Source organism: Acinonyx jubatus, chromosome X (genome assembly GCF_027475565.1).
Source record: "Acinonyx jubatus isolate Ajub_Pintada_27869175 chromosome X, VMU_Ajub_asm_v1.0, whole genome shotgun sequence".
NCBI classification, from domain to species: Eukaryota; Metazoa; Chordata; class Mammalia; order Carnivora; family Felidae; genus Acinonyx; species Acinonyx jubatus.
The window spans coordinates 17,956,465-17,972,099 of NC_069389.1; the positions used below are offsets into that span (position 1 = coordinate 17,956,465).

Genomic DNA, 15,635 nt, shown 5'->3' on the forward strand with positions numbered 1-15,635 from the left:
GCACACTCAGGCATATGTTTAATGCTTTGAATTCTTTTGCTCCCGTGGCTTGTTTTTGGTCCTAAGGGCATTCTTGTTTGCAATCTGTGGAGTGTTTATAGCATCGGAATAGCATCATGTCCTTAAATGGAATTTGGATTAGTTACTTTCAAATGTGTCTCCCTAACAGTCCAATGACTGTGGAAGTAATACCATGGAAAGACACATGATCTGATTTGAATAGAAAGATATGTGGATATGGTTTTAGAGCTTTATGTTTATTAAAAAAACAAATCTCTCTTCTTTATCCTTGGGGCTAGGTATCCTGCTTTATTGCTATGATAACACACAAGAAAGAAACATGACACAAGTTGAAATAATTGAAAATGCCCACATCCAACTCAATGTATTTTATTTGAATCCATGTAATTAATGTGGACTTGTTTGACGTACAGGTGCTCATAAAAAACTGGACAGGAGCTCTGGATTGCATTTTTTCCCCATAAAGGTAGAACTTCCTTTTTTATTGTTTAATTATTTTTGAGAGAGAGCATGTGAACATGTAGGGGAGGAGCAGAGAGAGAGAGAGAGAGGGAGACACCGAATCCCAAGCAGGCTCCAGGCTCTGAGCTGTGAGCACAGAGCCCAGTGTGGGGCTCGAACCTACAAACCATCAAATCACAACCTGAGCTGAAGTCAGACACTCAACCGACTGAGCCATCCAGGTGCCCTCAGAAAGGTAGACCTTCTAGTTTAGAAGTAAAGATTCCTCTTCCGGTAATACGTAATTATTTGTTAATTTGATGAGCACTCTACATTGTGTCTTGAAGCTATTCAGAGTACTTTGGGAGCATCTGTTGTGCCATCATTTGGAGGCTGCTAAGATGTTTCAGAAATAAACTCCAAATGCCTTGACAACGGCAGTTTGATGCTTGATGTAGGCAGTAACACGGTGCTGCATGGGGATTCTTCATCTTGGCTTCATGTAGGAAAATTAATACTCTCAAATGCATCCAAGGTGTGTTTTGGGTAAGAGGGTAGTTTTTTTTTTGAGTCTTGGCTTTCTTCCTCTATTTAATAGTGACAGCTGTCATTTTTCACCTTCAGAAAAAAGCATCACTGATTTTATAAATAGCAAATCATTTTTTGGGTGGGCTCAGGTCTATGCTGGCAACCATTTTATACACATGACCTCATTTAAATGGCCAGGACTTTGCATGTATAAATGGACAAGTTTTCAGGCAATTTGGGTAGGCTTTCCAATCTCGCCTCTCCCATTTCCTGTCTAAACAACTTCTTTCATGTCCACAGCATGTTTATGCAACATTGAATAAAACTTCTAATGGGAAATTTCTTCCAGGTGACCTCCCTGAGAGGCTGGGCTATGGAGAAATCTTAAGAAACCCGACTCTGATGAAATTGCCTCCTTTGAGAATATTACTCGGTGCAGAAACAAGGAACAGAATTCAGTTATTTTTAGTTCTTGAATAAATGAAATCTGTTTCCTTTTGTGTAGGTAGCAGAAAACATTAACCCCTGCAGCAGGTCCAGCTTCAGTTAGAAATTGAACTTTTGGATTCTGTGAATTAGGAGAACCTTGGAAAAGAGAATGTTAAATTTTATTTTTTATTTGAACCTCAAGCAACTTGGACTCGGTTCTGCCATCTGTGTATCTTTTATAGATGTGTCTTTTGCAGGGCTGTCTGCCTTTACATTTAATTTTCTGGAGGCTGGGACTGTGGTTATCAGATGACCTCTAACTTGGCACCATGTGTGGGTGGATACTAACGAATCCTTTCTCCACCTTCCTAGCACTTCTGGAGAAATCTATCAGTAGAAGGCGGGACACCGAAGCCATACAGAAAGCCAAAATCCTTTATTCATCTTGCATGAATGAGAGTAAGTAATAAAGACAATAAAATATTTGCCACCCTCTTCTTCACAGACTCTCTTAATGTTTAAAGATATTATTTAAGGAAAAAGAGAACTACTAAGAATTCGATTAACGTTTAAAAGTGTTGTTTGAGGAAAGGAACAATTTTCAGAGACTGGATTTTGACTCTCCCGTTCTTAATGTTCTGTTGGTAGCTTGATGGAGAAAATAGGAAAATAATTTTATTTCTATGGCTTGGATTCTTTAGGTATCAAGTGCTCCATGAGAAACTTGGGTAGGGTCAGAAGGGCAGACCCCATTGTATGTGGTGCAGAAATAAGAATCCAGAGGCCAGGTCTGGTCTGAGAAGGAGCTGGGAGAGAGGGTATTTGGGAGTGTTGCTATATCCCATAGAATCTTACAGGGGCCCAAGAAAATCCAGATTCCCAGGTGGGCTGGGCCCCCTTCTGCTTTTCCATCAGTCTAACAGGCATCTTAGGTGGGTGTGTTAGGCCTGTGTTGGCATCTTGGGTCTGATTGGAGTTAAGGTGACACTTGTCATTTTATCTGGTGTGCTTTCTCAAGACCACTGCAGGGAGAAACCAGTGCCAGTGGGAAGTGTGTTAACTTGTTTAGGATTTGAGATATTATTTGGTGAGGTAGAAGAGGGCAGTAAAAGATGACAAAGGAGCCTTGAGGCATTAATTCATGCATAGTGGGGAGGGGTTGGTTTTACCAAGCAGTTTCCTTTACCTAGGGTGGTTCTGTAGTTTTCCAAAATATTCTCAGCCTAATATCGCTCATTGGGCTGTAGTGAGCCCATCTTTTATTGTCAGGAATTTCAGCAGGTTCCCTAGTCTGCTCTCCTGGCAAGAACTCCAAGTTTAGGCAGTCACACTGAAGTGTGAATCAGAGGTAGTTCTGTCTCTGTGGCCGTGCTCAGTCTACCACACCTCCCTCGAACAGCTGAAATGCTAAGTTGGGACCTTACGGGAATTTTCTCTTGAGAAGATACACTTGCCTTTTAGTTTGGTGATCCTGTTTGCAATTCTAACTCTTCTTTCATATCTGTTCCCTTTCAGAAGCGATCGAAAGAGCAGATGCCAAACCATTGCTCCACATCCTGCGGCATTCACCTTTCCGCTGGCCTGTGCTCGAGTCTAATATTGGTCCTGAGGGAGTGTGGTCAGAGAGAAAGTTCAGTCTTTTGCATACCCTTGCAACATTTCGTGGTCAGTACAGCAATTCTGTGTTCATCCGACTGTATGTGTCCCCTGATGACAAGGCATCCAACGAACATATCTTGAAGGTATAGTGAGCACTTGTTCATCCCGTTTATTCAGTTCATGGTTAGCCTTTTGGGGTGTGTTTCCAGGGAATGAGAATCCTAGCACCTTACTGAAATGATCAGATAACAATTCTGTTAATCATTAGGATCTATAATATTCCCCTTCATCCCAGATTTGTGGAGTATAAATGAGGAACAAATCAGTTTTGTCTGCCTTTCAGGAAGCTTGTGGATGAGTTTCAAGTCATCTCTGATCTGGCCCTCAAATCTCTACTCTGAGCATGTGTGGGGCCCCTAAATTCCAGTGGGGAGCAGGCTGCAAAGACTTTGTGAACTCTGCTCCTCCCCTCACCTCATCCTTCCCTTGACAAAGGAGAACACATACCACGAGCCTTTGTTCACCTTTCCCTAACATATTCTTGCAGGCACATTTAAAATTTCATTGTCAAGTTCATCCTGATTCTCCCTTCCTTCATTTAAAAAGGAAGAAAAACTTGTTCTAAGTATTTGTTTGCATTTTCTGTTAGGAGAGTAAGCATTTCTCCCATGAAGGAATGGGGCATGCCGACATACCTTGATGTACATTATTATATTGGTAAAATTGGGACTGTCTGAAAACTACCAACAAAGACTCATCAGTAAAACAGCTTGGCAAGGATTCAAATAACATTTCTTAAATTGTTTTGTGTTTTGATCCTGTTAAATGTTTTACTTCCACAGCTACTTGGACTAATTATGAAAATTTTACTGAATCACTGATTATTTTCCTCCCAGTTCTGTCCTTTGTCAAACCAGAAAATATTGGTGATATAATGATGATCAAATTGTAGAAGTATAAAACCTTTAGAGTATATTACCCTCTTTTGTTGCAAGTCAGCTTTTAAAAATCTACGCCCTACAGTTTTGTTTTTATTATACCAAGGGGCTGGCATTTTTTTTTTTCCTGTGAAGGACCAGATAGTAAACATTTTAGGCTCTGTGGGCCATATGGTCTCTGTCTCACCTACTCAGTTCTGCTGTTGCATCTGGGAAAGCAGCCATAGACACTACTTACATGAATGGGTGTGGTTGTGTGACAGGCTGGCCAGCACGCTGTGGTCTGCCCAGCTATAGTTTAGACAATGGAAGTCTCAGTAAATCTCTAGTCACTGGCAGAATTCCCATCTACTCAGGAGGAAATTCTTAGTTCCAGAGATGTCTGTACTTCCGTGCTGGGTGAAGGAACAGGAACATGGCACCGACACACATGCTAATGCTGTCTGGATAAGATGTGCTATGCAAGACTCAAGGCAAAACAATGTTACATAATGGTCCAGTTGACCTGTGTTATGCTAATAGATTCCTTGCTTAAAAAACAAACAAACCAGGTTTTAAGGCTGTCATTCTTCATTGCAGAACTGTTATGATATCCTTTCAAATACCTTAAGTATTTTGAAGTTAGATGGAGACTTTCAAACTTAAATTTCTGCACTCTGTTGGGTGATAGAAGATCTTGACTCACACACATAAAAGTAATTACAAATGGTAACCATTTCATTTTTCACCAGTTTCTGGACCTAGTCTAAGAATTCATTTCCTTAAGCATTTTACTATGGAAAATAATACAAAAATAAAAAGAATAGTATAACAAACCCCCATGTACTCATCAACCCAGCTTCAACAACTGGCAGCTTTTGGCTCTTCTTGTTTTATCCTAACCTTTTCTTTTGTGGGGGAGGCTGGAGCATTTTATAGCAAATCCAAAATTAATATCATTGCACTGGTAAATCAGTATTTATAGAATGGAAGGACTATTATCACAAAGTAATCATGATTCCATAATTAACATCTAACAACTAGTTAATTTTCAGTTTTCCTGAAATGTCTCAAACATGTCCTTTAAAAAAATTAAACAGTTGGTCTTTGAGTCAGGTTCCAAATAGGAATCTCATGTGCATTTGGTTGATGTGTCAATTTTCATCAGCATTGTAGATCTGACCGATTTCAGGGTAAACTAATAGTTGATGAGGGAAAATTATTGTTTATAGGAGAATCACAGCTTTAAAATGCAGGAGAAAGAATAAAATTAGAAAGTTACTGTTTTAAAACATTTCTAATGAGAATAAAGGATCAAGGCAGCTATCATCAATAGCAGCTTAGAACCATTAGGTCAGTGGTTGATGGGAGAATTCATGGTAGATCACACTGACGTCAAATGAACCCAAACATCAACAGTAGCCTTGCTAAAAGTGGGGCAACCAGATTTTGTATGCCTTCTGATACTGGGCACTGGGAAGCATACACCATCACCCATGATGTCTTGCCAAAGGAAAAGAAAAAAAATGAACTTGGATCTAATCAGGCCTCTAGTTTTAATACCAGCTTACAAGAAACATGGAGAATAAAGGAACATGGTAACCAATTTTTAACAGCTTGCCTTGCATACTTAATATTCAATTAAATGGATCTTGGAAACACTGGACTGTCAATGAATAGACTAGTCTCCAGATATGAGTAGGCACTCATGGACTTCACTACTGCTCTCTTTTGCCAAGATGGTAACTTGTTCCATCTGATGTGTTTGACCATGGCTTGGTATTTGAACGCAGCGTTCGTTTGCTTTAGTTGTGTCCCTGTTTGTACCATTTTATGTGAATAGTCACACACTTGAATTAACAAAATAGAGCTGCAGTCTCTGTAATTGTGACACCGTTAAAAGAAGTTCAAGCTTGTGTCTAGATATGGTAGAAGAAGCTCTCTTCTGAGATCTGCCTAAAACCCAATGAACCTGACAACAAAAATTAGTGTATTGGTAGCTGCCAGTGTTGTAGAATTTCCAAGTGTTGATTTTATTAGAAATAGTTAAAACTATAAAACATTTGATTAAATATTTGGAGCCTCTGGAGCATTTTTTAAAAAAATTTTATTTATTTGAGAGAAACAGAGACCGTGTGAGTGGGGGAGGGTCAGAGAGCAAGGGAGAGAGGATCTGAAGCAGCCTCCATGCTGCCAGTGCAGAGCCCAGTGTGGGGCTCGAACTCATGAAACTGTGAGATCATGACCTGAGCAGAAACCTAGTGTCAGATGCTTAACTGACTGAGCCACTCAGGCGTCCCTTAAAGTTTGTTTATTTTTCAGAGAGAGAGAAAGTGCAAGCAGGGGAGGAGCAGAGAGAGAGAGAGAGAGAGAGAGAGAATCCCAAGCAGGCTCCACACTGTCAGTGCAGAGCCCGATGTGGGGCTCAAAGCCATGAACTCTGAGATCATGACCTGAGCCAAAGTCAGATGCTTAACCAATTGAGCCACCCAGGTACACTGCCCACCCCCTCCACTGGAGCATCTTTTACGTTTTGTGGAACATAGTTTGAAAACCACTAGGGTAGTGGAAAAAAGTGTAGGCTTTGTGGTTAAAGAGATTGAAGTTCATGGTTTGGCTTTGTGATTTACTCAGTGAATATCTGTGTGCACACTGCTTCACCTGAGTCTCATTTTCCCCATGAGTATTGACAGGTGAAATAGAACGTACTTTTCACTGTCACTGTGATGTTTAAATGAGGTGAATTATGTGAGAGTTTACAAGATAGATACTGACACACAGTAGCACATGACAAGAGGTATCCTTCTCTTACAGCGTGATGAGACAGCTGGTCAGAACCATTTGCAGAACCACTTGGCTCTCTTCACTTTTGGTACCCAGCCTACCTCTCAGATCTCGAGTTCACGTATGCAAGAAATAGACAATTTCCATTGGTCTCATCTCTGACTGAGCTCCCATGCCACCTTGTAGTGGGAAACAGAACCAGTCTGGGCATTTCTCCAATCTTCTGGTTGCCCCATTTCTTAGCCTTTTCCTGGGCCAGTAGGAGATCCTCCACTCATCAGGTACCTGGTTCTGAGAACAAACCCATTATCTCAGCCCACATGGGCCCTTCCAGTGTGCTGCTGTGCTGCCAGAGCCCTGGGCCTCCCATTCTGCGATCCTACAATTTTTTAGGGGCAGTGACTGCCCGCTCTGCTCATGACCAGCTTGGACTTCTCTGGCTGCCTAGGAGATCTCTTTGCTCTGGGAAAAGTCTCTTACCTCAAAGTCTCCTCTCTTGATGTACTTAGAGTTCTTTTACCATCACATACTATATTTGTCAATGTTTTTAGCTTTTCTAATACCATAAACCCATGGGGCTAAGAAAAAGGGCTCGTTTTGGGAAGGCACAGCATTGTGGCAATATCTTTGGGTGAAGAAAGAAAGCACGTTTCCAGTGGGCAGAAGTATCCCCATGCCAAGGACGGACAGTTGGGTGTGCTCCAATCCAGAGTGGTCCTCTGTAAAGCTCCCCCATGGCGAGATGGCACAGGATTTATCACAGCCTGAAATGGGAGAAAGGAAATACAAAAATATAGGAAACAACAGAAGTCAAAGCTCCAAAACATACCTTGCTACATGTGTTTGGGTTTATTTTACGTAAGGAGAGAATAAGAATGAGGATTTAAAGGCCAATAAAAGGCTTGAATATGTATGCTCCTGAAAGAATGTTTGGAAGACCACGGTTGTCTCAGTATTTGTTACTGAAACAGTGACTTAAAGTCCTCATTAGTCAGTGGCCTGCTTTTGTCTGACTTTTAGCAAAATCTGTAAGGATGACAAGGAGAGACCCTCTTGGAAATGAAGTTTTTCTATTTGCTGTGTATTTTCTTTATCCTAAATCATAATCTGTCAGATGTTTCTTTTTGTGTTACTGCTTTCTTTCCTAAACTGAGGTTTGTTGCAGTTGGACAAACAAAGTTCATCTTTCAGTTCAATATATCGGATTTCCAAAACACGTATTTTATTTTCTACTTGGGCTATTAAGATCATTTGTAAATGCAAGGATTAACAAACCTCCAATAACACAGTGTCCTGATGTTGGTCTCTTGAGAAAGTCTTTTGCCTCAAGAGTTCATATGCTTCTAAAGTGATTTAGTTGACAGACCTTAAACTGTTTGGTGTATTGAAAACGTTCCCTAGAAACTATAACAGTGTGAACGTTTAAAAAATGTCCAGTAACTTTAATTGAATCATCTAAACTTTTATAATAAGCAGATTTAACTTCATTTCATCAGAGGGAAGCTTTGGCTTTCTTGATATCATTTCCTGAGTTTCCTTTCCTATGTGACTGAAGCTCAAAAGACTGCTCCACCTTGTCCAGATCTAATTGAAAGCCAAAGCATCTTAATCATAATATTGTGTTTCACGATCCTGGCTCACTTAATTTTTGGAAGAAATGGTGGTAGATTGGGAATTTCAGTAGGATGAAGCCAGTCTGGCTTATGACTTGGTTGTTTGGGGCCAATTAGACAAGAAGATTGAACACAGCAATTTGAGGATTTTAGTAATACATGCAGACAAGATGGATGTTATGAAAACCTCTTTTTTCCCCCCTTGAAACAAGAGCAATGTTTTTCCTTGAATTTTTCATAACATCACTAACTCTTAACTTGGCCTTTGTAGAATTTGTTGCATATGAAGGAGATTTTTATGGAAAACTATGATCCTCTGCAGATTTTATGTATTAAAAAAAGAAAATATTTGAGATTGTAGAAAAATGAAGAACAACTAGAATCGATAGATAAAAACAGTGTACAGTAATATAAACTAATGATATGTGCCTGTAGGATCCAGTTTTTATTCAGATGCTACTAATGTTTGGTTTGTTATTTAGATTTTCTATCTTCTTAATTTGGCTTAATTTTTTTCTGTGTGAATTATATAAATTAGAAAGTCTGCTGTTGGGATCTATTTTATTCAGTCTTTAGGTAGTTGCTAAAACTCAAGAAAGAATAGCCATAGATTGAGAGGAGGTTCTGGAACTTAAAAAATATTTATTTTTAAATTTATATACAGTGAAATTAACTATCTGTGATGCACATGTCTATAAATTTTGGCAAACGCATATTCATGTAATCACCACCATGGTCAGAAAACAGAACAGTTCCGTCACCCCCAACAAAATTACCTCATGGTGCCCATCTGTAGTCAACCGTTTTCCCCATCCTTACACCCTCTTCTCTGTTCCTGTAGTTTTGCCTTTTTCAGAATGTGATTACAAGTTGCCTGTGTTGTTGCATGTGTCAGTAGTTCATTCCCTTGTATGGCTGAGTAGTGTTTTCTTGTGTATCACCCTTTATCCATTCACCAGTTGAAGAACATTTGGGTTGTTTACAGTTTGGGGCAATTATGAACAGAGTTGCATGCAGGTTTTTGTGTGAGCAGAAGTTTTTATTTCTCTTGGGAACATACCTAGGAGTGAGGTTGCAGGGTCATAAATAAGTGTCTGCTTAACTTTATAAGAAACTATTGAACTGGTTTCTAAAGTGGCTCTGCATTTTGCATTCCCACCAGCATTGTGTGAGTGATCCAGTTTTCCCCCATCCTGGACAGTTTTTACGTTAGCAGGTTGTTTGTGGGCTCTTTTGTTTTTGCCATTCTAATGATGTATAGTGATGTTTTACTGTTTATTACTTACATTTTCCTAATTAGTAGTGATGTTGAGCATCTTCTCATGCAGTTACTTTCCATCTTCATACGTTCTTTGGTGAATTGTCTGTTCAGATCTTTTGCTTGCTTTTAAATTGTTTTTTTTTTTTCCTTACTGTTACATTTTGAGGGCTCTTTATATACAAGTCCTCTTTCACATATGTGATTTTCAAATATTTTGTCTCTGACTGTAGCTCGTCTTTTTATTCTCCTGACGGTGTCTTTAACAGAGCAAAATTTTTTAATGTTGATGCAGTCCAACTTACTTTTTCTTCTGTGGATCGCGATTTTAGTTGTCATGTCTAATAACTCTTTGTTTAACCCTAAGTCACAAAGATTTGCCCCTATGTTATCTTCTAGAAGTTTTATAGTTTTGGGTTTTGCATTTAAGTCTATGATCCATTTTGAGGTAGTTTTTAAGATGTGAGGTATGGATCAAGGTTTATTTTTTTGCTTTACAAATGGATATCCACTTGTTGTAGCACATTCTTTGAAAATGCTGTCTGTCCCTTTTGATTGCCTTTAAGGTGCTGAAGGTGTTTAATTCAAGAAATTATGCTCTACTTTTCCATAATAACTCTGGTTGTTAAGTTGTCTGATTATTATTTGTATTTTTATCATCTATCCTAAACTTTCCAGAGAGAGTTCTAAATTTTGCAACGATATCTCAAAACAAAATTATCATTTGATTCCTTTAAAATAAAAAAAATCTGGGGGGTGCCTAGGTAGCTCAGTCGGTTGAGCATCTGACTTCAGCTCAGGTCATGATCTTGCGGTTAGTAAGTTTGAGCCCCGCATCGGGCTCTGTGCTGACAGCCGGGAGCCTGGAGCCTGCTTCCAATTCTTTGTCTCCCTTTCTGTCTCTGCCCCTCCCCCGCTCATGCTCTGTCTCTCTCTCTTTCTCAAAAACAAACATTAAAAAAAATCTGGGTGCCTGGGTGGCTCAGTCAGTTAAGTGTCCGTCCACCTCTTAATCTGGGCTCAGGTTGTGATCTCATTCTTGGTGAGATTCAGCCCCACATTGAGCTCTGCACTGGCAGCGGGGAGCCTGATTGGGATTTTCTCTCTCCCTCTCTCTCTGTCCCTCCCTGGCTTGAGTGCACTCTCTTTCTGAAATAAACATTAAAAAATCAGTGCAGTATAGTATTTCAGGGGTATGGAGGTAGAAAATGTGGTCAATCGGCTCTTTCCAGATTGGCATTTTGTAAAATACCAGAAAAGTACTAGATCTGGTGACAGAAGACACTGATGCTTCTCTGAGCCCTGCCCGGCCATGTTACCTTGGGAAAGTCACCTTGTTTCTCTGGCTTATGTTTATCCACAAGAAGGGGGAAAAAACAAATCATTTCCAAGACCTATTTCAACTCAGAAAGCCTTGATGCTATTCAGTATTGATAGAACCTCAAAAGGATTAGAAACCATGGAGCAAGGGCAGGTCTCTGACATTTTATAATTTCTGTCATTGCTGAAGTACCTGTTTGCATGTGGCTCTGAGTGCATTCAACTATTTGTGTAATGGTGACAGAGACTCACACTATGACTGGAATGCAGATCTCATGACTCTTATTAAAAGGGTTTGTAAGAATTTACATTACAAACAGAATGCTTTCTCTTTTGTCTCAACAGCTGGACCAAGCAACTCTCTCCCTAGCTGTGAGGGAAGATTACCTCGATAATAGCACAGAAGCCAAGTCTGTAAGTTTTACCCATGTTGAACTCTGCACCTTGTCAGACTGTTGTTAGGTTCATAAATTGTTGTAAAATCCCTGACTCTTTACTGGCCATGAGCAATGTGACTATTGGATGACCATATTCCCAGTGCAGGAAACAGAGGTGTTTTATTCAGGCAAACAAATGGCATTCCCTGTCTTTTGGAAGTCTGGGCATCAAGGCTCAGTGTCCTGTTGATCAAGCTGGGGATACAGCACACCCGAATGAAGTAACCAAGAAATGAGCTTGCAGTCAAAACTGTAGAGAGCTCACTCTACATTGCAGAAGTAAAGTGGTGGTGGTGGTGGGGGGGGGGGTGTTAACTGTGTTGACATAGTTAACCAGTGGTTCTCAAATTGTATGGCTTAAGAATCATCTGGGAACTTCCTGTTGAATGTTGATTCCTGGGCTGCAGCCCAGGAGAGTCTGATTTAGGAGACTTGAAGTGGGGCCCAGGAATCTGTTTTCCTAACAGGTGCCACAGGTTAATGTAAGGTTAATGAGAACTAGATGGGATCAGTTCCGATAGATTTCTTGGGTTGGCTTGGAAACCTGGTAGGTTCTTGGAGATTGGAGTAGCGCTGCATCACTCCTGACACTTTCAATTCACTTTGGAAACTTGGTTGAACTTCCAAAGGACCCTCAGATCCAGGGGACCCTTGACTAGGGAGTTCACTGGTTTCTGGGCCAGCCTAAGAATGTAGGAACTTAGAAGTGTTGGCTCACAATGGAAGTCCTTGCATCTTTGCTGATACTAAATCCTGTAACCGGAAGGTTCTGAATGAAGGGCAGGAAGCTAGGTAAGATCTTCAGCAACTAACTTTCTTTGTGAGGACACTTATCAAAGAAGGTTGTTTTTTGTTGTGTTTTGTTACGGTTTTTGTTTGTTTTTTGAGAGAGACAGCACTCACGGGGAAGGGGCAGAAAGAGAGGAAGAGAGAGAGAATCCCAAGCAGGCCCCATGCTGTCAGCACAGAGCCTGATGGGGGGCTCAAACTCACAAACTGCGAGATCATGACCTGAGCCAAAACCAAGAGTCAGACACTTAAAAATCTCTGTTTAATCTCTGGTCCCTCCTTTCTATTTTTAGTGCCTTAGGTCAGATCCTTGTTAACTCTCGACTTGACTACAATAAGTAGCCTTTTAACTATTACCTCCTCCTATTCATTTCATTGCCTCCTTAGCACCACTGGACAAGACCCCTTCTCAAAATACAGCTCCCAGCATGCTTCTGCTCATGCGCTAGGCTCTGAGTTCCTTAGAGGGATTTCAAGGTCTCTTCATGACATGATCCCAAAGCACTTTTGCTGTCTGATATACTTTTACTTTTCCCCCAACAAAAGCATCTTACTCAACACACAGGAGGACTCTTCACTGCTCCTGAATCTGTCTCCTTCAAGTGCGCTGTGCCGGTTTTTCCAGGCTGGAATTCTTCTTCAGTTCTTGAGTTTGCAAACCCTTAGCAGCTTTGTTAAAGAACTTATTTTTGTCTCTCTAATGTTACAGTTAATAATTACATGTTTATCTCCCTCCCTGGATCACACATTGAGAACCCAGACTCATGCATTATGTAATTTTTCATCTGTACCCCCCATAAGCACCGAATGCCTAGCAAGACCTTTTATACATGTATTGATTGACTAAATAATTTCTTAAGTTGAACTGGGAATTACAAAACATTGTTTCTAATTAAGACTATTTGCAAAACTTGCTTACTGATTAACAAATATTTGTTAAGGCCCTGCTATATGCAAGCACTATATTGGTCTCAAGGTCGTAAGTGTCTGTTAGGAAGAAATCTTAGTCCCATAACAGAACTATGAGATAATTTATTATGTGGGGTTTTGAGTTCTCACAAATATATCTGAAAGGAGAGATGACCCTCAACAAACTTCCACAGTTCCCACAGAGTAGGGTCCCTCTCCAATGACCTGTGAGTAGCCTGAAAATGGGTATATGAACATGCAAGGAGGAAACTGCGTATATGCTGTTTGCTGGGTTTCTCTTTATCATTCCTCTCTTCTCTTCTTTGTTCCCTGAGCAGTGAGGAAAACTTTGTAAAATCCATACAAAATTTAAAGGACAGGGCTGCAATCACAGGTCTTTAATTTCTTAATGTGAAGGTGGGTAAATTGAGCCAGAAGAGAATAAATCACAGTTTCCACTAGTCTTCATGGATCATGCCTCCTGCTTTTAGCAACGGTTCTTTCCCATTATTTTATTAAAGCCTCACTTGCTTGGAAAGAGGAGTCTGACCTTTAGCTTTCTATTCTGGGCTCATTTGAAGATGTTTCATGTATCCATAATATCACTGGTTACCAGAAAACTAGTTCTCTTGACCCTTGGTGGCTGGACATCTCTGTCTCTCATGGAAACAGTACACAAGTAGCTGTACTCTTCTTTCTCTCAAAGTGGTAGGTGGGTGGTTGGTATTGCCGAATGCCTATACTATACTTTGAGTACAGAGTGAAAATGAAGAACATTTATTTCCACCTGCTGTTTCTGTCTTTCCGTGTCCCTGAAACATACTTTTGAATAGGCTCTTGTCATGGTCACTTGCTTCTTTATCTCTTGTAGTATCGGGATGCCCTTTACAAGTTCATGGTGGATACTGCTGTGCTTTTGGGAGCTAATAGCTCCCGAGCGGAGCATGACATGAAGTCAGTGCTTAGACTGGAAATTAAGATAGCCGAGGTAAGTCTTAATGTGAAATCTCTTTCTTATTTTCCCCCTTATTTTAAAAGAAGTATATCACGAGTGAAAATAAATATAAAAATAGCATTCTGTGGCATTGTCCTTTGGGTCCAAGGTATAACTAATAGCATCCCTTCTGGGAAGTAACAGGAAGAACCATGACAGAGAGAAGAGCTCTTCACTCCTTCTGTCTCCCTTCTTGAAGCCCTAAGTCCAGATGCTGCTCAGCTGTGGCCAAAGAATAGCACCAGGGAGATCCTCTATGTTTTCCTAAAAAAAACTCTGTGTGGTTCCTATAGAAGAATAGTTGGTTAATAAATCTGTATGGATTTGGCTTGAGGGAAGCTTATTTTTTTAAAGTTTTTTATTTATGTTTGAGAGAGAGAGAGAGAGAGGGAGAGAGGGAGAGAGAGAGAGAATGAATGAATGAATATGAATGGGGGACGGGCAAAGATAGAGGGAGACATAGAATCTGAGACAGGCTCCAGGCTCTGAGCTGTCAGCACAGAGCCCAACCCAGGACTCGAACCCACGAAGCACGAGATTATGCCCTGAGCCGAAGTTGGACGCTTAACTGACTTTTTAAATCCAGTCTATTCTTTATATCATTCCCACTCAGGATCAGTCTGACCTAAAATTGGGGCTTTGGGAAGTCTGTGTACCCAAACTAGATATTTGATACATAATTTGATGTAGAAAGTGTATAGAGCATGCTGCTAAGCATTTTTTAGCTGCTTTCCTGGTGCTACCTTGTACCTAATCCTGTTTTTTATTCTTCTCTTGCCACATGTAAATGCTATGTTCTGTGTAAGTTACTTTAAGTTCTTTCACGTTCAGGGTAGAGACCTAGGAACAAACTTGAGGGAGAACAGTGAGAAATCCTCAGTGGTTAGCTTTGTTCAGAATATAACTTCTTTTTGGGGCACTTGGGTGGCTCAGTCTGTTGGGCATCAGACTTGGGCTCAGGTCATGATCTCGCGGTCCGTGAGTTCGAGCCCCATGTCGGGCTGTGTGCTGACAGCTCAGAGTCTAGAGCCTGCTTTGGATTCTGTGTCTCCCTCTGTCTCTGCCTCTTCCCTGCTCACGCTCTGTCTCTCTCTGTCTCTCAAAAATAAAAATAAATGTTAAAAAAAAGAATTAAAAAAAAGAATATAACTTCTTTTGTAGAAGAAGCAAAGTATTAAATCCCTATGTGTTCTCAGGACCAGAGGGAGCAAATGTAAAATCTGCTTGTGGGGATACCTTGTAGTGGACAAAAAAATGATACTTTTATCAAGAAGATCTTGCATATGGAGTATAGTCTTTTATAATAGAAGTTGGTAAAAATATGGAGTTGCATGTGAGTCCAAGTGCTGCTTGGTTTGGTGTTAGGCAAAGTGGTGGTATGGTGTTCAGGTATGGAGTAGGGATAATTGATAAGGGTCAGGAGGATTTCTTTTCTCTCAGCTGAAGTGATGTACTTGTTACCTCTCTCCAAACTCGTACTTGCAGAACAAAAAGTTCATTCCTGCAGTTACCTTTGAAGAGTGTGTGAAGACGGCTGCAGATGTTGTGGAGTCAAAGACTGGGCCTCTAAGTCATGTCTAGAGGCCATCTGGATTC

At 40.4% G+C, this 15,635-nt stretch overlaps 1 protein-coding gene across 2 annotated transcripts in view; it reads left to right on the forward strand.

Annotated features, from left to right (window-relative positions):
- The window catches only part of PHEX (phosphate regulating endopeptidase X-linked), a 223,280-nt gene that overhangs the window by 44,923 nt on the left and 162,722 nt on the right, over window positions 1-15,635 (forward strand). Inside the window, exons 5-8 of one of the 2 annotated variants that reach the window (XM_053202160.1) lie at window positions 1,792-1,878; window positions 2,935-3,161; window positions 11,256-11,324; window positions 13,917-14,033. In XM_053202160.1, the coding sequence (XP_053058135.1) occupies window positions 1,792-1,878; window positions 2,935-3,161; window positions 11,256-11,324; window positions 13,917-14,033 (500 nt within the window). The remainder of the gene's footprint in view (window positions 1-1,791; window positions 1,879-2,934; window positions 3,162-11,255; window positions 11,325-13,916; window positions 14,034-15,635) is intronic. The other variant, XM_027054518.2, reaches the window with a different exon arrangement.